The following is a 27605-nucleotide window of genomic DNA, read 5'->3' on the forward strand; positions in this document are numbered from 1 at the left end:
TTGATGCCTTAAAATTATTTTTTCCATCCCAATTACATGTCCCATAATGGCTCCTTGTCCTATTAATTACTTGAATTTTACAAGGCATGTTTGATTGATCTAGGATCTAGACTTTAGGATAAAGGTCGAAAACCCTTACTGGTCCTTATGGTATAGTTTAAAAGAAAACTTGGAACTGAACTCAATACCTACAATTTTATAATTAGGCATCCAAGATCCAACCATATGTTGAATGTCCTTTTTGTGATGTATATTAATGCCCACTAGCATGGGCATGGATTAATTAATACAGAGACTAAGGTTAGGCTAACATATAAAAACATCACCCTTAGCGAACCTAAGGTTAGGCTAACATATAAAAACTTAGCTTTAGGTGAAACTAAGGTTCAACGTGTATCACATGGTAAGCAAAGTGTTTTCATGAATTTATGACGTCTAGGAATACAAAAATTATTTATGTGTGGTTCACGTTACTGACCTTTGGTGCCTTTTCTCTCCCCTTACACACTGAGTCCGGACACTATTCGAGGACGGGCAGAGTCGAGATTTCACACGAGGACGGACATCCGGCAATGCGACCAAGGTTTTTTGGAGGTTTGCAAACTTGAGCCTGCTGACGGGACCCAGTTTCGGCATTGGTCTCGTAGGCTAGTGGGAGTCACCAACACCTCTGACCTCTCCTTGCTTATCTCCAGCCACGCGAAGGTACTAAAATTTCTGCCCTCTTCTTCCTACCCCTTGCCTGCATGACCAGTCCTTCTGTCTGCATTTGCAATGCTCCGCCATGGCCCCTCCGGTTTAACTCTGCTCTCTTTTTGTGTCTGCTTGTAGGTGCCTGGAAATCAGAGGAGGCTTCGCTCTGAGTGGCTAAGAAAGCTGCTCTTAATCAGGTGAGAGTCCTTTCATTCTTATTTTCTGTCGGCCATGCATCTTTCTTGACATGGAACTCTTGGTCTTTGTGGCTGCCTGGATGTAGATGCATGTGTGTGTGTGTGTGTGTGTGTGTGTGTGAGAGAGAGAGAGAGAGAGAGAGAGAGAGAGAGAGAGAGGGTTTACTGTTTCTTCTTTATATCATGTGGTTGGGCAGAGCAGGTTTTTTGTTACTAGGGGTTTTAGATAATTTCTTTAATGATCATGGAAGTGAGATAAAATTAGTCTTCAACATTCTTGAACTGTGCCGAATGGTGAGGACTGGGACTTGAATCTGAGATATCTCTCACTTCCTCTCTCAGTTTTTAATTGTTTAGTCAAGCCATTGGATTATTGATCTCTAGGAGGGCATCAAAGTCCAGGGAAAAAGACTTGAATCTGGGATTTCTTTTTAGCCCAGGCATAAACCAGTATATGTGTGTGTTGAGAGAGAGAGAGAGAGAGAGAGAGAGAGAGAGAGAGAGAGAGATTTAGCCTCTACAGTGTTGCAGGCATCAACTATGGCATCCCTTGTACTCCACAGTCCGAGTGGCATTGTTTCCAACCAGCTCATGGATGCGAAATGCAGGAGTACTGGACCCTTCAAATCTGCTATAACCCTCAACGCCCAGCCACGGTCCTTCCAAGACAAATGCCTTCTCAGATTTTCAAGGAATACCTCCCAGCAAGCTAGAAATCTTTCAATAGCCATGAGTATCAGCGAGGAAGTCACTACAGAGTTGCAAGGAGGCGTTTTTGAAGTTGAAGATGGTATGCATTCTAACCACAACTAGAGAGCAATTTACAAAGCTATTTGATGTGGTTTTTGGACAAGCTTTGATATCTGTTCCTCCTACTTATCCATTTTTTCCTTATTTGTACAAGAGGCCACTTTAGAGCAATATCTTCAGGAAGCTGGTGAGAAACTGGTAAAGTTCTACTTGTTTTCCATGGTTATTTTCATATTTGATTGTGCATGCATGCTCAATAGAGAGAGAGAGAGAGAGAGAGAGAGAGAGAGAGAGAGAGAGAAGCTAGCATGATCCCATATGGTGGCACCAAAGTGCAAGGAATGAGACTTAAACCTGATACCTCTTGGGGAGAGGGAGAGACATCTCTCGGGAAGAGAGACAGAGAGAGATTAACTTTTGCTTTATATATATGTAGGTGGTACTCGATGTCTCCACTAAAACTTGTGGACCATGCAAAATGATATACCCAAAACTTGTTCGAATGAGCAAAGAATATCCCGATGCACTATTTTTGAAAATCAACGGTGATCTCAATAGTGGCACCAGGGTAAGCCGTAAGCCTCTGCTAGCATGCTTTCGAACCATGCCTTCTGTTTGTTGATGATACAAGTGATGCTATAATCTATTGTTGACATTGTGTATGCAGACATTGTTTATGATATTGCACTTATTGATGACTTATCCCTGGTTTTGATCTCTTGTAGGCAATGATGCGGAAATGGGGTGTCAGAGCTGTTCCAAATTTTCGGTTTTTTCGTAATGGTGAGCTCATTCACTCACATACTGGAGCAAAAGAGGATGAGTTGCGAGCAAAATTCCTATTGCATTATGTTGAGACCGCCAAAGTATGAGGGTACAGGTGTAGAATAAGGTTTATGGCCCCTTTGATCAGGCAGTAGCATCTTCTTGTACTTTTATGCCAAGAGTTAGCATGCTTTCTCAAATATTTCTAGCATTGAGAGGCAAGGTCACTTGTGTATATTGATGTATGGAATAACCTTTAAGGTGTACAAATTTGGAAAGTGAAGTCACAAAGGAGTAGCTTTACTAATTCTAATAATGGGTGGCATTGATAGAGTGATGATAACAAGACTTCTTGAGAAAACCTGTGTGAAATTTTAAGCCAAGTTTTGATTGCTAGAGCTTGAAATGGTCGCATGTCTAGTGGAAAATCGTGTTCTTTGGAGGCATGTTGAATGGGATCACAGCTCATGTCATGCCTCAAGTGTCGGGAGATTTTTCCTCTCTTTGACTGCGATATTGTGTATCTGAAGACCCTGTTTAGCAATTATGGTTTTCTTTTAAGCACCATCATCTTTTTTCTTGGCTGGTTTTTATGCTCTAGCAACATTCACGTTTATCTGAAGACCATGTTTAGCAATTATGGTTTTCTTTTAAGCACCACCATCATCTTTTTTCTTGGCTTGGTTTTATGCTCTAGCAACATTCACGTATAAGTTACTGGCTTGAAACTCTTGGTAAAAGGTATCAAGAATTTTGCCATGGTTGGTTGATGACAGGTATTTTTAACAATTGTGATGTAAATACCATGTGATTCCAACTATATCTGACTTAAGGAGCTTGTCCTTGATTTCTCAGCATTGTTAACGTAACACACTGCATTGCAAAATACGCATCACATTCAAGCAACCTATACTCTCTCTTACGTCCCCCCGCCCCCCCCCCTCTTCCCCTTTAATTTTTTTGCTAGTCACTCTCTCTCTCTCTCTCTCTCTCTCTCTCCCCTCCCCTCCCCTCCCCTCCCACCATCTCTCAATCTCGCCTCTCTCTCGCCTCTCTCTCTCTCTCTCTCTCTCTTTCCCCCTTCCACCCACCCACCTCTAATTTTTGCTAGTCACTCTCTCTCTTCCTCCCTTCCTGCCACCCTCTAATTTTTGCTAGTCACTCTCAAAATCTCAAATGGCTCTCTCTCTCTCTCTCTCTCTCTCTCTCTCCCCCTCTCTCTCTCTCTCTCTCGGGTTACAACCTAGAAAAGCTTTTTGGAAGGAAGAAGTTAAGATTACTTGATTGTTTCGAGAGATGTGGCGATAGACCTGTTTGCTGTGAGTGGAGACCTCGCAAGACTTGTGAGATCTAAGGACAGACATAGTTTGTAGAACCACACAAGCGTGTTGTTAACGATGTTTTAGTACCATTGAGCAAATTGTAATGCATATAATGATGAACACATGAAGCTCGTGTGATTATACTTGATATCGAAGTGTACTCTTTTCTTCTCTCAATGAAACCTTGTAGCCTTGACTAGAAATCTCTTTATGTTCCGATAGTGAATGGACAGTGTTTGACTATTGGCTTGTGGATAGTACAGTACTGACTTATTGTGTATTGTGCTATTTAGTCAGCTTCTTGATCATCTCATTCAAAAAATGAGTTTCTTGGTTACAAGTTTGATTGGATATTTGTATCTTACCATGATTACTTCATACAAGAATTCGGCTACAAATGATGTCTCACATTACCTTTGCTTCCATCCATTTAGTGCAATAGTTTGTTGCCACCAAGGTGTACTTGAGCTTGGTTTGAATAGACCTATAAAGTTGTCTTCTTTTTTGGAATGAATTGCTAGTTTGAATGGATATACATAGTTAAATTTCCATCTCTTTGAGCCATATTTGGAATGGCTGGAGAAGCAATGCTGGATTGTGTGGCATTCTATTTGAAGCATTTGGTTGTCATGTCCTTTAGCATGTCACATTTCACTGGAAAGTCATCTTTTACTCATTTAGGTGAAGTCTTACCTTGGAAAGTATTCCAAGTAAGACTTTGGTGCCCAATAACATGTCCTTTTCACTATCTACCACAAAAAATTTTGTGTTTGGAAAGTCATCTTTTACTCTCACTGGGGCTTCTCTGGACTTCAGCTTGGACAAGAAATCTGCTATTGTATGTTGGGTATCCAAGAATGTGTGATGGTGAATTAAACTTCTATAAGAACAATATCCATCTTGCTAACTTTCCTGTGAGGTCTGGCTTATTTAACAAAAACAGAAGTGCCTTGTGATCTAGATAGAACACTTAAAAATGTTCTTTACCTACCACATAGTGTCCAAACTTTTCAATGGATTAGATCATCATTCCTAATGATTATATTTGTGTGGTTGTACTATTATCATACCTCAGATGATTCATTCCACATCCACTTTAAATAATGAGAGTAAGTATGGGTTCTCCCTTAGGATCTGCTCTTCCTTGTCATCCTCTACTCCTTTCAAGAAATTTAATTATATGCATATATACATATATATATACACATATACATATATATACATATATATATATATACATATACATATATATGTATGTATATATGTATGTATGTAGATAGATAGATATATACATATAGATATGCATCTCTCTCTCTCTCTCTCTCTCTCTCTCTCTCAAACCAGTAGAATATTGTGTTATCCCATACATTGTTGGTATTGTCATTTTTGTTTCGCCGGCTAAGAGTTCTAGAATGTGGGATTCTAATTATGGGATCAAGAAGATGAAGAATATATGAATTGGGATTAGGAAGAAAAAGAGATGGGACAAGAAGTGGTGAAAAGAAAAAAAGAAGAGGAGGAAGAGAAGACTAAGAAAAAGAAGGAGAGGAAGTGGAAGAAGGGAGGAAGGAGAAGAAGAGGGGAAGGACAAAGAGGAAGAGGAGGAGACGGAGAGGGCCAATGGGCACTCAAGTTTCTACTACAAAAGGATCTAATCAAGGGAAAAAAGCAAAAAAGAAACCCCCAAAAATGAATTAAAATTTTCCCTGACCAAGAGTTTTCAAGGTTTTTTAGCAATGTTTTCCTTCAAAACATTTCGTAAAGTTTTGAAATGACAATATGGGTTTTTTTTGTGATTATGAACTAAATACAGACCTATGGTTATTTAAAGTTTGAGAAAAGGTGAACAGGTGTTGAGATTCCAAGGGTCATGCATGATGTCATGGGCTCACATGAAAAGTGCCAATCATATGGGTTATCATACAATTTGTGGTAAGCTCATGGAGTGCGTGTGTATAATTAGAGCTAATTGAGCCATATAATGATCTACTTGGGCACATTTCAAGAAAGAAAATTTTGATGGAGTAGGTTGATGTAATATTGCACAGCCTCTTTTTAATACAGTGTTGATTATCTTGATTGTTCAATTATGTGGTTAAATACTTTCTTTAATTAAAAAATACCATAGGGAATATACATCTTTCTACATCAATCTCTTCTCCTCGGATAATGTTGATTGACCGAACTCTCCTTACCATAGGGAATATACATCTTTCTACATCAATCTCTTCTCCTCGGATAACAACACTTGAGGAGAATTCAAGGTAAACTGAAAAGACCTTGGTGATCCTACAAGCATTGGAAAGGTAGGATCGTGGATTTCTACACGTCGCCAAATGGTGCAATTGAGGTCCTTGTGTAGCATGTTTATATGCACACAGACATAATGCTACATCACCCCACAATGAAAGTACAAGATCTAAGATAAACAATAAGATTCAATGAGTAGTTTTTATTTTTTGTGTTCAATACCTAATTGTTTTGTGCTCTATAGGTAAGCATTAAATTTTTCTTGCAGCTTTATATCCATCGAATGTTCAGGACTGGTAGAATGCAGAGTGCATCAGTGATTGAAAGAATAAATGTCTTCCATGTAGAGATAGGCACATTGCTATATGATAGTCCACCCAGCCAGAGCCTAGCCATTTAGTACACATGGAATCTTCTTTTATGATTCCATGTATGTTTTGGCTAATGTAAACTATAATGTTGGTAGACTAGAGTCTATCCCACAACCACCATTGTCTAGCCAAGAATGGGTTTATTCTTGCACAGACATCATTGCAGTATACAAGAATAAGAAGATAAGAACAGATATGCATGCAACAATGAAACCATCAACAAAACACAGGTTCTAAGGACGTTCATCTGAGTTGGTTTATACCATTTAGCGCCTTTGCACATATGTTTGCATCATGTGAGGGTGTCAAGAAAACAAAGTTAACATATCAAGTGAGGTCCCTTGATAATGATTGGATGAACCAGTTTTTGGGGGAGGGATGGGATGTAAACCTCTATAGTAGAAGATGCAATTGAATGCAAAGTAACAATGCCAGATATTACATTAAAGTGAAATCAAAACATAAATTTTGTTTGTTTTTTTAGCAAATATTTTTAGGGTGACATCCGTTAAATTTTAGCATTGATTGTTTTTATAACCAGGTATTACATTGGGAGGCAAACATTATGCATGCGATTTCGTTACAAGATGGTGACTATGGTGAGGCATCTGGCAAAGCTTGGATCAAGAGATGCGTGTGATGGAACTCACTCTTCCATATAGATGTTGTAATCCAATCACAAGGTTGAGACCTGTTATTAGTGGTCGATCTAGAAAGCCATTGGCCATTGGTCTTTCTTAGACATGAGATCCAATTGATGTGTAGTGATGCACCGAGGGTTTTTAATTTTAAGTTAGATGGTAGGAAAATCAAAAGCAAGAGTGAAGCTTCTAAAACCTTCTCTGTTTGTATTGAGCCGCATATCCTAGAGGTTGTGGAATTACCTTGAGCTTGTAACCTTTCCATTAATAAAATTTCAAGAGTTATCTTTGGTCTATACGTTGTTGTTTAAATGTTATTTCTTTCTTCTTTTTGTATTTTTTTCTTTCTATTCACTTAAATGGCAACCACACGTCCTAGGATTCCCTGCTTCTTGAAAGATCCTTGCCCCCTCCGTGCAATGGATTCGAGGGTGCTAGCAGCAAAATTAGCACTCCTTGCACGGGGCAGAGCCTCTCACTTGGGGCCTCGCCCACCATGGATATCCGGACAAGAGACTAATCCCTCGGTTCTTCCATGAACCCGGAAAAACTTCCCTCACCACCTGGAAAGCACGGGCAATTCCTCCAGGATATTTTTACTCTAACGTAGTCAAGAGCCTTAACTAATTGAACTGATCTGACCGAACCCGTAAGTCCCATGGTCAAATCAATAGTCGTTGATTCTTTTCCATAGAACAATTTCTATCCGGGATCTACTTCATCTATCGTACCATAACGGAATTGAGTCTCATTTTAGGGATCCATCATTCCAGCCTAACCCCATGCAGTCCCATGGGTTAGCCAACCGCCCAACCACTGTAGTGATGGGATCCAATTAGGAATTTGGTTAGGTTTTGTCCCGAGTACCAGCAAGGAAAAGACTTCCCAGGCCCCCTAGCCGGCGCTTCATGCAAACTTTAAGATAGTCACACCACTTGCACACCCAATATGAAATTGCCTGTTTCACAGATTCAGCTGACTTTAAAACAACCTTTTAATGAAACCATAGTATCACTGATCATAATCCTCCAAAATATCCGGTTGAATTCTCATTTCCAATCATTCCTTCATCGGTGTTCCTATGGCATCATTGGTAACCAGAACGCTCACCACCTGTCCACTCAGGGGCCTTTTCGATAGTTCTTAGCTCATAGTACTTGGCAATATATTCACTTATAAAAATCAAAATGGAATCTCCGTTGAAGATCAACAAGATCAACCAACAGATCCATATAAAAAAGCCATGGACTCATCTGTTGAGGACCAGCAAGGTCAATCATCCGTTGAGGACCAGCAAGGTCAATCAACCAGATTCATGCCTGGTTTCAGAAAGCAACTCTTACTCCTTGTTCCAATATCTTCCCCAACGCACGTGTGGGTATCTTCGGTGACCCAAAGCCCGAGCACCGTATGGTCAGCACCCTCTAGGATCCTTCGCAGGTCACCTAGTGCCTCACTCATAGGCCGCTTCCTTGGTCCCTCATCCACCGTACCAGAAGCTCACCATTTAAATCAAACCGAGGCTGGTCAAGACCTCAGCCGATCTTGCTATGCAAGACGTCTTCCGTTGACTCTCCGTCAGTTGTTGCAACTTTATCAGTTAGGTCTCCACGACCTCATTCACAAGACGGTCAAAATGCTTCCCTAGCATTATTAACATAAAACAATCATTTAAAAACAGATCATAAATACAGTTTCTATAACGAACTCTCGTCTTTCCACATTGTTCCACATCAATCCACATTACTTAATCCACATCCAATTCATATGTACCACATCATTTTCCATCTCATCACATCTTTCCTCATTTATCCTCATCACATCTCATCCACTCGCATCTACCCATATCCACATCTCATCACATCACATTCATTCACATCTCATCCATTCATATCTACCCTGATCCACATCACATCACATCCATTTCACCTCACATCTCATTCATTCACATCTATCCCGATTCACATCCCATCACATCTCATCCATTTACGTTACATCTAATTCATTCACATCTATCCAGTTTCACATCACATCACATTCATTCACATCACATATCATCCATTCACATCTAGCCTGATTCACATCCCATCACATCTCATCCATTCACATCACATCTCATTCATTCACATCTATCGCGTTTCACATCACATCACATTCATTCACATCACATATCATCCATTCACATCTATCCCAATTTACATCGCATCTCATCACATCCATTTCATATCACATCCCAATTCACATCACATCACATCTCATCCATTCACATCCCACATCGTTCATTCACATCTTGATTCACATGACATCACATCTCATTCATTCACATCACATGAAATCTCATCCATTCACATCCCATATCATTCATTCATATCCATCACATTCATTTACATCACATCCATTTACATCCATCACATCACATTCATTCATATCCGTCACATTCATTCTCATCACCATCCCATCACATACATTCTATCCACATTACATTACATCCACATCATATCTCATTCATATACATCTCATCTCATTCATCCACATCCATTCAATCATTCACATGTATGATTACTCACATCTATTCATACATTCACATCTATCATTTCACATCCACATATATTCACGTCACATCACATCTCTTTACATCACATCACATCTTATCCATATCCACATTCACATCCATTTATATCACATCACATCCTTTCACATCCACATCCACATCCACATTCACATCCATTTACATCCACATCCACATTCACATCCATTTACATCCATATCCACATTCACATCCATTTATATCACATCACATCCTTTCACATCCACATCCACATCCACATTCACATCCATTTACATCCACATCCACATTCACATCCATTTGCATCACATCAAATCCTTTCACATCCACCTCCACATTCATTTATATCACTTCTTTCACATACATATCCACATTCATTTACATCACATTCTTTCACATGCACATCCACATCCATTTACATCATATTCTTTCACATACACATCCACATCCATTTACTTCCCATCTCATCCTTTCACATATTCTTTCACATACACACACATCCGTTTATTTCCATCTCATCCTTTCACATATCCTCTCATCTCATTCTCATCTCATCATTCATATCCACATCCATTTACTTCACATCTCATCCTCATTCATTTTTATCACACCACATCCTATCACATCCCATTCACATCTTATCGCATCCTATCTTATCACATCCATTCACATCTTATTGCATTCCATTTTGAGAACTTACTCATCTTTGGGAGATTTTCTTTTATTCTTTGCATTTTTTTTAATTGAAACACTTGGATTAATCCTAATTTCCCTTTAGAACACTCTTTGGACCTTAATCAAATTTTTTTGAAAATGTGGACCCTTAGGCTAAGGTCTCTAATACACATATTCAATTGATTTCTAATGCATATTAGAAAATTATTTTTGAACTTCTGTTTCAAGGAAATTCATCTAAAGTATAAGAAGAAACTTTGTATTCAGAAATATCACAAAATTTAATTATCTCTCTAGAATATTTTCTCTCTCTAGACCAAAAATAGGAAAAATAATGTTTTCTTGCTTTATGAAATAGAGGATGATTACAGGGGACTGAGAGGAGAGCTTATACATCTTCTAGGGCTGAGGAGGAACCTTACATCCTCTCCCACTTGAAAAATGCGAGATGTCCTCATCATCTCGCAAAGTGGGGGTAGTTTTTTTTTATCAATTCTTCTTCTTTCTTCCAAGTGGCGTCCTCTAAGGGATAGAACTTCCACTTGACTAGAAACTCTCTAAGGACTCTGTTCTTGAGAGCCTTCTCCCAAACATCAAGGATTTCTTTGTGTTGGAGTTCCATCTGGCCTTGAGTCTAAAAAGTCAACTGTTCATCATCCAAGCACATGACTCAGGCTGGTCGGGCTGGGTACATACTTTTTAAGTAAAGTGACATGGAACACATTATGCCTTGAGATGGGGAGGCAGAAGATTTGAAAGAGAACGGGTGCACCCCCAAAGGTGAAACATGGGGTCTTATGAATCCTTGCTCTAGCAGAGCTGTCTTAATTGCTCCTTTAGTTCTATGGCTTCTGGAACTGGCATCTTGTATGCACACTAGGCTATTGGCTAAGCTCTGGGAGTTATCTCTATCTCATGATCTACTTCACACACAAGTTGGCTCGGTCAGCTCTTTTGGGAATACATCAGCATACTCACGTAGCCATTCTGGTTCCTTAGCCTTGCATTTTCTGTCTACTGGATTCATTTTAATGACATAGATAGCGTGCTTCTTTCTGAGTCCCTTCAGCAATTTAGAAGCTTTGACTAACTACAGAACTGGGGATCCGAAAATTCTAGTTCCTTGAACTTGATTCCCATGAAGGTCAAGGAACGAGATGGTTCCATTGTGATAATGAATGTCAGCCTGATTCTTATGGAGCCAATCCATTCCAAGGATTCCATCATAGATTCCCAAGGGTAAGACTCTGAACTGGTAGTCTGTCACATTCCCATCTGGATTAAACTGGATGCGGTTTGTCTCGTGGTGTGTGAAAAGAATCTTCCCACTGGCCAATTCTACTTGCATAGGTTTCCCTGTTTTCTGATCTAGTACTAACTTACGCAAGCATCTAGGGGAAATAAAAGAATGTGTACTGCTTGAATCAATCAAAAGCTTAAAGTGCTTACCCTTGTACTCTGTTGGAGTTTGAAGGATTGAGAACTAACGATTCTGCCTTGATGTTCAATGGCAGCATAAATCTGTCCTCTTTCTTCCTCCACTGCATCAGGTATTATGGCTGCTCTGGCTATTGTTGTCTGGGGGGACTTTCTCTCTTTGGCTTTCCCAATTCTGGGAGGGAGTTCTGAGACTACTTTGCATTGAGGTCGCAGGTTGAGCCGTCACTCTTTTGGGGTTGCCCTGATTTTGGGCGAGAGGGACCCTGATTAGGTTGATACGAAGGAGTCGGTCTCGGCATCCTAGGACCTTGGCTTCCCTGGCTCATTGTCATAGAAGGAGTTGGGAAATCCTTGATCTGGTGTCCAAAACCTTGACATCCAAAACACATGTTCTCACTTCGAAGCTCATCCTTCTGCATCTTGGAAAGAGTCGAAGTTCCAGAAAATTTGCTCCGAGGAAAAGGCCTTCCTTCCATTCTGAAACTTCTCGTCTCCTCCATCCGATTGGGACCTTGATGTCTCTTAGGAGGTGGAAAAATGGAAGTGCTGTTGAGATATCGAAGCTCATCTAGTGAGGTGGTGGACACTGATGACCCGCCTGGGGGATAGGCCCCACACTTACACCACTAGCATGGTTGGTGAGATCATGGGTGATATGTGGCCAATGGGATGACAGGCTATGTGACAGCCATTCTAGAGTCTGGCATAGTTGTAGCACTAGCTCATTTAGTTGGGTTCACACTATAGAGAACCGTATTATGTATTTGGTTGAGTACCTTTCATATGGTGTGTACTCTTATCTTTATATATGGTGTGTTGAGTGTTGAGTGAAGAAGAAGAAGATTTTCAGCCTCTCACCTTGTGTGTTCTCTATTAGGGTTTTGTGGGTGTGTGTGTGCTTACAAGAGCTCAAAATCTCTTCTCCCCTGCATCTTTTCATGGTATCAGAGCCTGGTTCATGCTAAGGGCTGAGCTGCAAGCAAGAGAAGCACAGGAAGCGGTACAAGGGTAAGAGCTTCAACCACTCTTTGTGTTGGCGAGCGACTACAACCTGTCGGGAGCTCTACAGGAGGCACTGGCAAACGATCTCTGATTGAGGAGTTTTCTTCGTGGGAGTAAAGCTATAGGGCAACTATACTATCCTATCGGACAACATTTTTTGGGGCGAAAATGCATTTCGGGCGCGTCTTGACCTCCGTTTTTCAGAAAGCAAGCGATTTCGAGCATTGCGGGTAGGTCATCGCTCGATTCTCTGCAGAACTCTGTTTTAAGAACTGCAGGAAGACAGATTGACTGTGCAGACACTGTGTGTGCTGCAAGGAGGTCAACAGTTGCAATTGGGTGTATGTATGCACATTGAGGTCACTGGTTGTAACATTTGAGTCTACTACAGTGCAAAAAATACAGCAGTTTGTGCAAGACAAACCAGACAAACCAGAGTACTGTTTCTGGTAAATTTGTGTGTCTGGCAAGATGTCAAATGTTGGCATAACCCAGATTGTTGCTGAGAAGCTTGATAAGAACAACTTCCATGCTTAGAGGTTCATGCTTGTTGAAATATACAAGTGAATAGGGTGTGTGCAGGAACAAGCCCTTGGATAGAGGCTGTAAAAGAGAATCTGTAAATGTGAGAGAACCTGTGAAAAGGTGAGAAGAATCTACTGGGAGAGAATAAAGGGTAGCATGAGAAGATTTAGGAAGTGTGGAGATATTCTGGGAGAGGTGGAGAGAATCAAGCAAAAGAGGTGGAGTGAATCAAGGAGAAATCAGTGGGATTAGATGCTTGGATGTAAACTCTATAAATTGAGGCATTGGCCTAATGAGAATTTGTTGGTTTTTTATTATCCATGCCTACATTAAGCTATTAGTTAATTACTCACTAATCACATCTTAATTATCATCTAATCACTTTGCTAATCATGTTGATTCTAGCATTTGATCCACCATAGCTCATCACTTTGCTGTAATTTTAACATGGTATCAGAGCCAAGGCTAGAATCCATCAAGTTTATGAGCTCATTATCTAGTTAATTAGGATTAGTAGATAATTAGTAGATAATTAAAAAATAATCAAATTTTTAGTTATTTTCAAGAAGCTTTCTGTACCCCCAGCCAGTGGAGGAGCTCCCTTCCTTGTAGGCTCAAAATTAGCCCAAACCTCTTTAGCCACACATAGCGAGCCTCTCCACGATTCAGGTCATCGAATCAGAAGCGCAAATCACCGACACATTCAGGAGAAATCGCAATTTTGTCAAGCACTTATTTCTGGGAGTAAAACTGAGATCTTCTCTTCCACAGATCAAATGGGTCTAATTCCTCTTAGCTTTGGGGGTTTTCAAGCATACTCTACAAGCTGGTGAAGTCAGAATTTGATTTGATCAAGTCTACAGTGAGATCCAAGCTCTTCATCAAATCTGCAAGTGACTTTGGTAAAATAGAGATTAAGCATTCAATGTTTGGTCAAATCTTGTGTTTCTTGGCTTAATCCTCTACTAGACTAATTGCTATTGATGTCCTTGAAAGGATTTGAGCTCATTTGAACTCAAGGCCTCAGATCTGGGCTCCCTGCATACTCTGTTTTCTGCACACAAAACAGAGGATTAATTTGCTGATCAGTGGGCACTTCTAGTAGCCTGAATTACTCTGTTTAGTCAAGGTCGCGGGCACTTGTAGTAGCCTTGGACACATAGAGAGAGAGAGAGAGTCAAGGACTATGAGCTTAGGGACTTGAGGCACTAGTCTCGCAGGCTATCAAGTAAGAGAGAAACTTGGTATAGGGTCCAGGTGTGCTAAGTTAACTTGAGGGGAGGTGTGCTAGACACTGGTCGTCGCGGACTATCAAGTAAGAGAGAAACTTGGTATAGGATCCAGGTGTTAGGAGTATTCACTTGAGGGGAGGTGTTGAAATATACAAGTGAATAGGGTGTGTGCGGGAACAAGCCCTTGGATAGAGGCTGTAAAAGAGAATCTGTAAATGTGAGAGAACCTATGAAAAGGTGAGGAGAATCTACTGGGAGAGAATAAAGGGTAGCATGAGAAGATTTAGGAAGTGTGGAGATATTCTGGGAGAGGTGGAGAGAATCAAGCAAAAGAGGTGGAGTGAATCAAGGAGAAATGAGTGGGATTAGATGCTTGGATGTAAACTCTATAAATTGAGGCATTGGCCTAATGAGAATTTGCTGGTTTTTGATTATCCATGCCTACATTAAGCTATTAGTTAATTACTCACTAATCACATCTTAATTATTATCTAATCACTTTGTTAATGATGTTGATTCTAGCATTTGATCCACCATAGCTCATCACTTTGCTGTAATTTTAACAAGGCTGACAAATTTCCTGATGGGAAAGGGCTATTGGGACTATATAGAAGGTGAGCATGAAGAGGCACCGGAGATACTAGACATCAATTCGACTGCTGCAGATGTGAGAGTTTAAGGATTGGAACCAAGGAGCCAGAAAAGTTATGCATTGGCTCTCTATCAGTATACAGGACACCATGATTGGGCAGGATGCCAAGTCCCCCAAGGAGGCATGGACACCTTGGTAAAACTCTATGAAACAAATACCAAGGCATGCAAGATACAGTTGAAGAATGAACTTCATACTCTAGAGAAAAAGAGTATGTCAAGTCCCCCAAGGAGACGTGGGACACCTTGGTAAAACTCTATGAAACAAATACCAAGGCACGCAAGATACAGTTGAAGAATGAACTTCATACTCTGGAGAAAAAGAGTATGTCTGTGAATGACTATACATTGAAGATAAAGGGTATTGTGGAATCCCTTGCATCTATTGGTGTTAAGGTGGAAGTCTGTCTACGTGGTCTCGGGCCACAATACAAGGCATTCAAGACGTCTATTCAGACTCAGGAAAACATTCCCAATTTTACAGATTTGGTGTCTATGTTGATAATAGAAGAGAAGAGCTTGGGTGAAGACCAATAGTCTTCACAAAACAAAAACAGTTCAGAGCAATAGGCCTTCTACACAAGTTCAGGAAGAGGACGAGGTAGAGGAGGCCGTGGACGTGGTCAAGGAGGTGGCCAAAATAGGTAATCATAATTATGGCCAGCAACAGTAACAACAACAGTCCCAGAATTCACAACAACAACAACAACAACAACACGCAGGTGGAAGAGGCCAATTCAGAGGCAGGGGGAGTCAAAGAGGTCGTGGAAATTGGCAAAGGCAGTATAATGATACACGTGGATGCTTTTATTGTGGTAAGCCTGGACATGTGCAGGCAAATTGTTATAAGAAGCAGGCTGACATGCAAAATGGGAAATTGCAGCAAAACAACTATGCATCCTCGAGCAGAAACAATGAGGATAATGAAAGGTTATTTATTATGCAGCATGTCGTTAATACCATGTCTGAAAATGTAGAAGCAGCACATAAAGATGATGTATGGTACATTGATTCAGGTGCTTCGAACCACATGACAAGTCATAGGGAGTGGTTCAAGGAGAAGAAAAACCTTGAAAGACTAGGTTTTGTGGAAACAGGGAATGACACTGCTCATCCAATTGCCCATGTTGTTGGAGATGTGCCATTGTCTATGCAGGATGGCAAAGTGAAGTACCTTGCAGATGTTCTTCATGTTCCAAACATAACAAAGAATCTGGTTGTTTCAGTTGGCCAGATGATTGAGCAGGGTTTGCACGTTCGGTTTAATCCTGATGGTTGTTATGTTGAAGACTTTAAAGACAAGTGCATGTTGGTTTCAAAAGGCAACAGAGTGGGCAGAATGTTTACGTTGAATGTAAACATGCCTAAAGTGAGTGCTATGATGTTTGCAAATAGTTCAGGAATTGTTGCAGACACAGACATTTGGCATAAAAGAATTGGACATGTGAATGTGTAGAGAATGAAGTCTATGCAGACTAAAGGAATTGTGACAGGACTGCCAAAGTTTAAAGTTGAAGGTATGCAGAAAATATGTGAAGCATGCCAATTTGGAAACCAAACAAAGCATGTATTTCCACGTAACAGAAATGTGAGCAGAAATGCACTGGTGGATGTTGTGCATTCAGATGTATGGGGTCCTACGAAGACCATAATGGGAGGCTGCAGGTATTATGTGACATTTATTGATGACCACACAAGGAAAGTCTGGGTATACTTCATGAAGGAGAAGAGTGAGGTGTTCACTCACTTTCAGAATTTCAGAGTTATGGTTGAAAAGAAAAAAGGGAAATATGTAAAGTGCCTAAGGTCAAATGGAGGGGGAGAATACTTCTCCAATGAGTTCTCTGAATCTTTGAAGAAAAATGGTATTCGGAGACAGTTTACATGCAGATACACTCCATAGCAAAATGGAGTTGCTGAGCGGAAAAACATGCACATTGCTGAGATTGCGCGAGCGTTGATGGAAGAGAAGAATATGCCGCATAGATATTGGGCTGGGGCTGTTTCTACAGCAGTTTACATCATGAACAGGACTCCAACTGGCCATACATGATGTAACTCTAGAGGAGAGGTTTACTAGCAAAAAACCTGATTTGTCTCATCTAAAAGTTTTTGGATGCATTGCATATGTGCATGTGCCAGATGAGCTGAGAACTAAGCTGGACCCAAAAGCTAAAAAATGTGTGTTTATTGGATATTCCCTTGAGCAAAAAGGATACATGTGTTATAACCCTGCTACACGTGAGTTCTTGATGAGATGAGCAGCTGGTATGCTACTGAAAAAGAAGCTGTTGGGAGGCTGATGTGAGTGGAAATGTGGTTGCACAGAACGCAAGTCAGCAATCACAATCTTTGAGTGGACCAGGAGAGTCCTCATCTAGTGGTTCAGTTGATAGACCATGGAGTGGCAGGCTGCATCATAATACTAGTCCTACAAATGTGATTAGTACATCACATAAAGGCAAAGAGAAAGTGGTTGAGCCCCTTAGTATGCCTGACATTTCTGCAGAGGGCATTCTCATGTTGATGTGGAGAGTCTAGTGGCTCAGAGATGAGCCTTGATGAGGAGCTTGGGATCCTAGCTATGAGAACACCTGGTGTAAAGAAGGCTATGAAAGCCATGAATGAAAAGCTGCGAAGATCTGGGAGAGTGAAGAACCTTGTGCAGAGCCTTTTACCTATGATGGTTATGTGGCACATCACTATGCATATATGGCAAAAGTTGTACAGGTTGTAGAGCCTACATGCATTGATGAGGCTGTTGGAAATGTGTGTTGGGAGAAAGCTATGGATGAGGAGATGGATGCACTATATGGAAATGAGACTTGGGATTTAGTGCAATTGCCTGAAGGCAAGAAATCCATTGGATGCAAGTGGGTGTACAAAGTAAAACATAACAGTGATGGAAGCATAAGCAGGTACAAGGCTAGATTGGTAGCCAAAGGATATGCACAGACATATGGCATTGATTATAAGGAAACTTTCAGCCCAGTTGCCAAGATGGCAACAGTGAGAGTTGTGATAGCAGTGGCTGCGTCAAAGCAATGGTCTTTACATCAAATGGATGTAAAGAATGCATTCTTGCATGGGGATTTGCAGGAAGAAGTGTATATGTTGCAGACACCTGGTTATGAGGATGTGAGTCACCCCGAGCATATTTGTTGCAGGTTGAAGAAAGCCTTGTATGGCTTAAAACAAGCACCAAGAGCATGGTCTGACAAGATTTATGAATATCTTGTCACTATTGGCTTTCATGTAGCCAATGCAGATTTCTCGCTATATGTGAGACACGGTGATAGAGGGGTTGTGCTTGTTGTCGTCTATGTAGATGACTTGATCATTACAGGGGACCATGATGCAGAGATCTTTGATGTAAAGATCTTGTTTAGACAAAAGTTTGAGATGAAGGATCTAGGGGAGCTCAGATATTTCTTGGGCATTGAGGTGATTAGGTCACCACCATAGGGTATTGGATTACTGCAGAGACAGTATGGCTTGGACATGTTGTCCAAGTATGGTATGACAGGCTCTAAGCCTATCTCAGTGCCATTGGATTAGAATGGCAAGTTGAGTGCAGATTCAGGAGAGATTTTAGAGGATCCTACTATGTATAGGCGCATAGTAGGAAGCTTGATCTACATGACGCCAGGCCTGATTTGAGCTATGCTGTTTGAGTCAGTTTATGCAAGTTCCTTGGAAGCCGCATTTGGATGCATTGAGATGCATACTGAGGTATGTGAGGTCTACTTTGCATTGTGGACTATTTTATGAAACTGGGACAGAGATATGTGTACATGGGTACACAAATGCTGATTGGGCTGGTAGTATCTCAGATAGAAGATCTACTAGTGGTTTCATGTTTTCTTTGGGAAGTGCTACTATGACTTGGAGTAGCAAGAAGCAGCCTATGGTTGCTCTATCCAGTATAGAGGCCGAGTACAGAGGTGCTGCTATGGCAGCATGTGAGGTAGCTTGGTTGAGAAAGCTACTTACAGATTTGGGTCTATCACTGGTGGATAGACAAGTTGTCATTTCCTATGACAACATTAGCAGTATACAGTTGGCCAGGAACCTAGTTTTTCATGCCCGTACAAAGCATATAGAGGTCCACTACCATTTTGTCAGAGAGGTCTTAGCAGGAGATGTTGACCTTGTTTATGTCAGTACACAGGATCAGGTAGCTGACATCTTAGCAAGAGATGTTGACCTTGTTTATGTCAGCACATGTCTGCATATCGCATTGTGGTGATTTTTATCCAAAAAAAATTATTAGTTAGTCATCTGAGCCATCCGTCCGATTTTTATCCAAATTTACTATTGGTTAGTCATTTGAGCCATCCGTCTGATTTTGTTAGATGATGCAGACAAAGTGGACTGCAAGGGGGGCCTCCTCATCAAAAAAATCCTAAAATAGGTCAGAAAGCTACACCAAGAAAGAATATATCCAACCTTCAGTCAATGAGGACTCGAAGGTACAAACAGCATATAGGTCCATTTTATGTGAACTGCAACAATGAAAGGTGTAGAGGCACATGCAAAGCACAATTCCAAAGCTCTCATTCCAGTGCTTTGTCATATCTATTTGCAAAAGGAACCACTATGGTATGCATTGGCAAGGCTCAGCATTGGGTTGCTTGTAGGAGGTTGTCGAGGATTAGCTCATTGAGCATTTTTTAGGATAGCTACGTTCTAGCTGCCCATGCACACAAAGTGGCAATGATGTCAAAGGACATGTACTCTACGGCTTCTTAGGTTCAAGTATGACAAGACTCTACGACTTCTTAGGTTCAAGTATGACAAGACTCTAGAGCCTGTTAACCTCACTGACACAAAGATGAAAGGTATCCTAGAGATCCCTCCCCTGAGGGAAAGAGTTATTGTCACTGAAGACAAAGGTCAATCATTGACCTTTGTCATTGAAGATAAAAAGGTCAATCATTTGCGCAACACATGGCACAATGTACAAAGCCAAAAATAGGGAGGCTGATATAGGAAGAGTATTGAAAGGGTGAGGAGAGAAGCTACCTTTCTAGAACTGCATAATTCTCATGTTGAAGCTTTGAGGTATTTCGCCCCCTCCTTCATTTGTGAGGTTTCCGGTGTGAAACACTCCTCAATAATTCCCTTTCTACATCAAGGAGATTTATGTCTTATCTAGAATATGCACAAGGAGGTCAACAACATAGTTATAAATGCTATTTTAAGGTTTGTTATGTCCATGCCCTAAACTTTAATTTAAAGCGTTATTCTTTCTCAAAGTAATACAATGTGAATTATTTGTGTAGCCTGGTTTTATCAAATCTTCCATGGGAAGCAAGCACAGGGTATATATTTTGGATTCTATCATATCCTCACTTCTAGTTTCAGAGGAGGTTTCCTACATGGATATATGTCCATGGTTTAGGCATGTAGTTTTGGACCAAGTAGCCCAGAGCTTTGTAATGGCCTACCATGAAAAGTAAGTGTCATGTGACCTAAAATGTACTTTTGGTATTCTGATATAGATACTAGATTTATCATCTTATACTGTTTATTGACTTTTGTAGTTCACACTAAAGTTTGATTGTTATAGATACTGAGTCGAAGTGATGTTATCTTTCCAATTCAACTGTAGGATTTCATGGCAACGTGAGGTAGTAAGTCCACGTGACCATTTTTTATATTATTGTGTGTGTGTGTGTGTGTGTGTGTGTGAGAGAGAGAGAGAGAGAGAGAGAGAGAGAGAGAGAGAGAGAGAGAGAGAGAGAGAGAGAGAGAGAGAGAGAGAGAGAGAGAGAGAGAGATGAGAGTTAGTGTTGACAATTGAAAAATGGTGTGCAAATCTATTAGAAAGTTAATATCTAGTATTGAGGCCCTTACCCAGGAGGAGATTTTAGAGACAACAGAGATCATTAGATGCAGAGTCCCACAGCAACATGATGACTCTAGCTGTGGTTGGAGAGTGTGCCGCAACACCATGTTACTCTACTGCAATCAACGTTAGGACTACCCTTAGAAAATGTAAGCATGCACTTCTTCTTCTAATGATATCTCAATTTCTTTGTACATTCATTGATAGCACGTATGTAATTGAAATATACAGATTTAGATGTACGACTATTCAAGGCCACAACAATTGAAACTCTAATTAGCAATATTGGGCAACAAGAGCCTGATGTGCCATATGCATTTGTGCCCCCTCCACAACGGCCAAGACCAATGCCGGCGGGGTCACCTGCTCATGTTGTCACTCCATATAATTGGTCATAGATGTAAAAAGATCTTGAGAAAAGTTTGAAAAACCTTTCGCGAAATTGGGGATGGCACCATGGGTGGACCGACGAATGCCCTAAAAGTAGGCTTGTTGGGGGAGTGGAAGCACCCGGCATGGACCCATCTCAAGGCGACGGTAGTTGATGGCTCCCCAATCTTTGGGGTCTGTATTAGGTCCTCCTCAAAAAAATTTACAGTCCAGTGAAGGTCTTCCTCCTCATTTTCTTGGTGTTGGAATTCCTTTGCTACTTGAGCTTGACAACAGGGCAAGCCCATGGCATCGTTCCTCCTCACCAAAGTTATATATCACTCCATGGGCTAGGAGAACCTATCACAACATGTTCACCTATACAGGGAACCTCCTCTATTCTTCCCCTTATCCCGGACCCCAAACCCTCCCCAACCTCTCCACCCTCCAAGCAACACCAAGTGGATCCCCACTAGTGCAACATCCACCCTCCAAGCAACACCAAGTGGATCCCCACTAGCGCAACATCCACAAACGTTGACCATGAGACAAGGAGTGGATCCACCTTAGAGATTTGCCATCCCCTCTGTAGTAGGAGCAAGCACAGCAAAAGAGCATGCTACTAACTCTCTCCAACAGTAAGAGCAAGCTTACTCTCCCCCCAGCGAGAACAAGCTTCCCCTACCCAACGATAATATTTTGCATCAGCCCAGTTATCTAGAATTCACATATTAAGAACACACCTTTGATGCAATGTGTGTAAATTCAATATAATTGACAATGTAAGAAGGTGTTGATCTTTGTATTAAACTTCTCTCGACATGTACAAAATTTTATCATGGCGGATGTTAACAAGGCATTTTGTATCTCCATGTTGTAATGATGATCTGTATGATATAGTCAGTAGCACCAAGAAAACTAGTTTCATGGTGGTAATGTCTTTACATGAAATGTTACTTTTGTTATCCACAATACCTATATGCAAAATTCAAATTAATGTATGTAAGTAATAGCCTCTTATGGCTTAATGTTGAAATCTAGACATTTTCAAGGTGTAGAGAAGTGTAAGATGTCTCCCTCCATCTTTTGAGGTGTAAAGGAGTAAGAACCTCCCCTCTTGATCTTATAAGTATTCCCCTCTCTGAAATAAAATAAATATCATGTTTTACCCTGTTTTGGCCTGGAGAGAGAAAATGTCTAGAGAGAGGTAATCCAAAATTGAGATATTTTTGGATATAAAAATCCTTCTAGTGTCTAAAATGGTTTCCCCTGAAACAAAAATTCAAAAAGAACTTTCCAATGTACAATTGGAATTAATTGCAAATATGTATAAAGGATCTTAGCCTAAGGGTCTAGATTTTCAAAAAAAATTGGATTATTGTCCAATTAAGGTTCCTATGGGCCAATTGGATTAATCCAAGTGTGGGGAGGAGATAAATCCAATGAATAAAAGAAAATACCCAAAAATGAGTAAATTCCCACATAAGATGAAGAGTTGACTGCGTACAAGGTTTATTAGTAGAAAACTATGAGATATTACTAAAAAAAAAGAGATATTTTGGGTATAACGATACATTTTTGACACCTTGGTAAGGAGAAGGGGGCACTTCAAGGAGGCACCTATTTCACACATGTGGTGGAGTTTTTAACTCAAAAAAATTGTGATATTTTTATCTCTCCTCTGTTGGAATTAGGGTTGCAGGAAAGCACACAAAGCTTGGAGAAGAAGAAGCAAGAATGCACACAACACAAAGTGTATTAGATTGTGTCAATGTACAAAAGATAAGTTAGCCCTAGAGGATGGGCATATATACAAGCCGGGGGAAAAAACCTCCTAAAGAGGGAAAAAGTGCCCCGGCGGTCCTAAGTGTGTTCACACACATCACTGCCTATATATATGGCAACAAATCTCCCCTGGGAGTGATGGTGTGAACGAGAGCTGGCACTCATGTAGGGGAGTGCCATGCCTGAAGTAGATCAATCCACAAAGGGGAGCAAGCCCAAAGCTTTGCGGAAAGCTTCGAACTTCTCACGAGGAAGCGCCTTTGTGAAAAGATCGGTGAGGTTGTCCTGTGTTGGCACATAGGTCAAGCTGATCTCTCCCGTTGAGAGTCTCTCCCTGACATAGTGATAATGCACCTCAATGTGCTTTGTGCGAGCATGAAAAACTGGGTTTCTCGCAACTGCCAATGGGCTTTGACTGTCAGTGAAGATAGAGGTGGCAGACTCCTGTCCAACATCCAAGTCAGCCGTCTGAGCCACACACACTCAACCGTAGCTTGTGAAAGCTGCCCTATACTCAGCTTCACAACTAGAAGTGGCCACAGTAGGTTGCTTCTTGCTCAACCAAGATATGCATGAGCTACCGAGCATGAAACAAAAACCACTTGTGGACACTCTTGTGTCATAGCAACCAGCCCAATGTGAGTCCGAAAAAGCATGTAAATCTGGCGGCAATGATCCTCCCTTGGGATAAAATAACCCAAGATGTATGGTGCCACTCAAGTAGCGAAAGATGCGTTTAACTGCCTTCCAATGCTGAGACCCTGGGCTATGCATAAACCTGCTCACTTGTGAGACTGCAGACTGAATGTCTGGCCTCGTAATGCATACATAAATGAGGCAACCAACAGCTGTCTGCTGATAGAGTGTGACATCAAAGTGATCTCCAGCATCATGAAGACTCAACTTCAAACCTGTCTCCATTGGAGTAGCAATAGGCTTGCAGTCTTCAAGGCCAAATCTCCGTAACAATGTCTCAATATACTTTGTCTGACACAAAGCAATACCTCCATCACACTGTTTAAATTGTATCCCCAAATAATGATGCAAATGTCCCAAATCTGACATCTCAAAAGAGGCATTCAAATCAGCCTTAAAATCAGCAATATGACTTTCATTTGGTCCTGTGAGCAGCATGTCATCGACATAGAGAGCAATGATTAGATGTACATGATCCACATGTTTAACATACAAAGTGCTTTCTGTTGGACTATTCTGAAAACCATGTGCAGTCAAATATGCATGTATCTTTTCATACCAAGCTCGTGGAGCTTGCTTTAAACCATATAAAGCCTTTTTCAACCTGCACACTTTGTTTTCCTGCCCTCTTTGAACAAAACCACGAGGCTGCGATACATACACCTCCTCATGCAAATCTCCATTCAAGAACGCAGTCTTTATGTCCAACTGATGTACATTCCAACCAGTATGAGCTGCCAATGCACAAATGCTACGAATGGTAGTCATACGACAAGTGGGAGCAAAGGTCTCATCAAAATCAATGCCCTTTTCTTGAGCATAACCCTTTGCAACAAGTCTAGCCTTATAGCGATCAACACTGCCATCTGGGTTTCGTTTCAATTTAAAAACCCACGTACATCCAATGGCCTTTTTACCGATAGGCAAATCACACAAAGACCATGTACCATTCTTCATTATAGCATCATATTCACTTTGCATTGCAGCCAACCAATTTTTTGAATTTTGTGCCTCATCAAATGAAAGAGGTTCTTCCTCTTCACACATACTAGACACAACCAAAGCATAACAATCTGATGCATAAGAGGCATGCTGAAAACCTGAACGAGTACGACTAGCCATAGGTGCATCAATCTTACTATCATGCAAGGTTTGCACCAGCCATTTAGGCATACCTCTAGCCTGCTCATTTTCAGCCCTATCTTCATGAATTACATCCTGTAAATCTACATTAGAAATAGGCTGATTTATGATGTCGTTTGAAATCTACATAGGCTGAATATTTGCCTCATTAGGACTTACATTTGAATTCCCACCTGTAAAGAGAGGCAACAACGTATCAAATACATCCTGTGAGCTCACACCTGTCTCTTTGGTACATGATAACAAAGGCTGCACAGCATCTTCCACAAAAATAACATCTCGACTAATCAAGATACGCTTTGACTGCGGATGATACAATCTGTAACCCTTGCTCTCAGCACTGTAACCAACAAAAATGCATTTGACAGCCTTATCATCCAATTTATTGCATTGTTGCACAGGCACTAAAGCATAGGCCAAGCAACCAAAGACACGTAAGTGACCAATAGAAGGCTTCCTGCCATGCTAAGCTTCGTATGGAGTAATAGACTACAAGGCCTTAGTGGGACACCTATTGAGTACATATGCAGCACACATGACAGCCTCAAGCCAAAACGCATGTGGCAAAGCTTGGCTCTTGACCATACATCGTGCCATCTCCATAAGTGACCTGTTTTTCCTCTCAGCAACACCATTTTGCTGAGGGGTATACGGCACTGTACATTGGTGTTTTATCCCACGACTAGCCAGAAATGCATCAAACTCTTTAGACAAGTACTCCCCCCCTCGATAAGTACGGAGGGTGCCCATAGTACAATTGGATACATTTTCAACCATAAAAAAAACTGTTTGAAGCACAAAAACACTTCGGACTTTGCCTTCAATGGATATACCCATGCATGCCAGAAATGCATCAAACTCTTTAGACAAGTACTCCCCCCCTCGATTAGAACGGAGGGTGCCCATAGTACAAATGGATACATTTTCAACCATAAGAAAAAACTGTTTGAAGCACAAAAACACTTCGGACTTTGCCTTCAGTGGATATACCCATGCATGCCTTGAGTAATCATCAATGAAAGTCACGAAGTACAAGTGTTTACCAAATGACGGAGTTTGCATAGGCCCACATACATCACTATGTACAAGTTTGCATAGGCCCACATACATCACTATGTAAAAGTTGCAATTTGCGAGTGGCCCGCACAGAACCATCCTTTGGAAATGCAGAACGCTGCATTTTGCCCAAAATATAGCCTTCACAAACATGTTTCAATGGTGCCTCAAGAGGAGGCAATGAAGCAACCATATCAAATTTCTGCAAACGCAGCAAACTAGCAAAGTTCAGATGACCAAAATGAGCATGCCATAGTTTTGCATCTGAAATTGCCTTTTCATTAGAAACTGCATTTGCTGAATCTTCCACACACTTGTCATAAGAATTGAGCCTATACAGCCCATGAAACAAGGTGCCAAATGCAATAATCGTATCACCAGAAGTCAAATCATGAACAGTACATCTGTCATCCACAAATTTGACTACAAATCCAAGTCTAGCAAGCGCAGAGACAGATAATAGATTCTTCTTTATCCCTGGCACATACAAAGCATCTGAAAGTGTGAAAGCGCTGCCATTTGCAGCAGTAAGCATAATTTTACCAACGCCCTTCACTGGGTAAGAAGCATTATTGGCACATGTGACAGTATTCCCATTAGAGATAGCCTCAAGACAAGTGAACATATCACGATGCGAGGTAATGTGCTTTGTAGCACCACTGTCAAAATACCATACATTAGCGTCAACAAAAATTGCCAAAACAAGCATCATGTACAGATGGGTCATACTGGCAATACACGCTAAACGCCCATTCTGTATCCTGCACAACATTTGTAGAATCTGCATTTGTAGAAGCATCCGCTATTGTGGCTGCATTTGACTCTTTCTTCTTTGCCTCTTTAGCCTTTAGCTTAGGGTAATTCTTAATGAAATGATCATTTGCCTTACAATAGTTGCACCTGGTCTTTTTCTTGCCTTTATCAAGAGCCTTCTCAGACTTATTATTGCTACCTGTGGAAGGAGAAGAAGTTGCAGACCTACTAATAGGAGAAGAAACAGTGGAAGGGACTGCCTTACCACTTCTTCTCTGCTGCTGCTGGGCAGCAATAAATGCTTGATCAACTGCACGCTGCCTGGCCCTGTTTTGCCTGGACTGCGCTTCTTGCAAGAGCTTGTTGACTAGAGTATCATACTTGACAGCATCAGGTCTGTCCTCATTAAGAAGTCTCCACGTGGAAGCAAAAGTCTGATATGTCTCAGGTAAAGCATCAAGAATAGTTTGCACAAGAGAATGATCAGGAATAATCTCACCTACAGAAATCAACTGTTCTTTGAGATCTTTAATCTCAGCAAGAAAAACATTCATGTCATAATCTTCAATTCTAGCTCTTTATGCAAGTAAGCGATTTTTGCCTCGTTACGACCTGCATACAAACCAGCTAGAATATCCCAAGCCTGTTTTGCTGTTTTAGCTGAACGAATATGTGGGGTGATGTTACGTTTGACAAAAAGTGCAATCAAGGCATGAGCCTGCGCATCTTTTGTTGGAATTAGGGTTGCAGGAATGCACACACAACTTCAAGAAGATGAGGAAGCTTGAGCACAACACAGTAGTGTATTATGAGTGCCAAAATGAAAGATAACAAGCCCTAGAAGATAATGGGCGTATATACAATGCACGGGG

The 27605-nt window shown here is 40.9% G+C and overlaps 1 protein-coding gene across 4 annotated transcripts; it reads left to right on the plus strand.

Moving 5' to 3' along the window:
• Positions 1-609: 609 nt before the first annotated feature.
• On the plus strand, positions 610-2803 carry LOC147624392 (uncharacterized). Of its 4 annotated transcripts, none has more exons than XM_086819372.1 (6): positions 610-705; positions 832-890; positions 1422-1680; positions 1795-1838; positions 2077-2208; positions 2366-2803. In XM_086819372.1, exons 3-6 carry the CDS (start codon positions 1431-1433, stop codon positions 2510-2512), a joined length of 573 nt encoding a protein of 190 aa, XP_086675498.1. In that variant the 5' UTR covers positions 610-705; positions 832-890; positions 1422-1430; the 3' UTR covers positions 2513-2803. The 4 variants fall into 4 exon arrangements, with proteins under 4 accessions (XP_086675498.1, XP_086675501.1, XP_086675497.1 ...); XM_086819375.1 differs by having other exon boundaries at positions 619-705; positions 1414-1680; positions 2366-2715; XM_086819371.1 differs by lacking the exon at positions 610-705 and having other exon boundaries at positions 720-890; positions 2366-2715.
• The last annotated feature ends 24802 nt before the right edge of the window (positions 2804-27605 follow it).

The sequence above is a fragment of the Cibotium barometz genome, chromosome 25 (assembly GCF_041138505.1).
Source record: "Cibotium barometz isolate CiBa-2024 chromosome 25, ASM4113850v1, whole genome shotgun sequence".
In the NCBI taxonomy this organism is placed as follows: domain Eukaryota; kingdom Viridiplantae; phylum Streptophyta; class Polypodiopsida; order Cyatheales; family Cibotiaceae; genus Cibotium; species Cibotium barometz.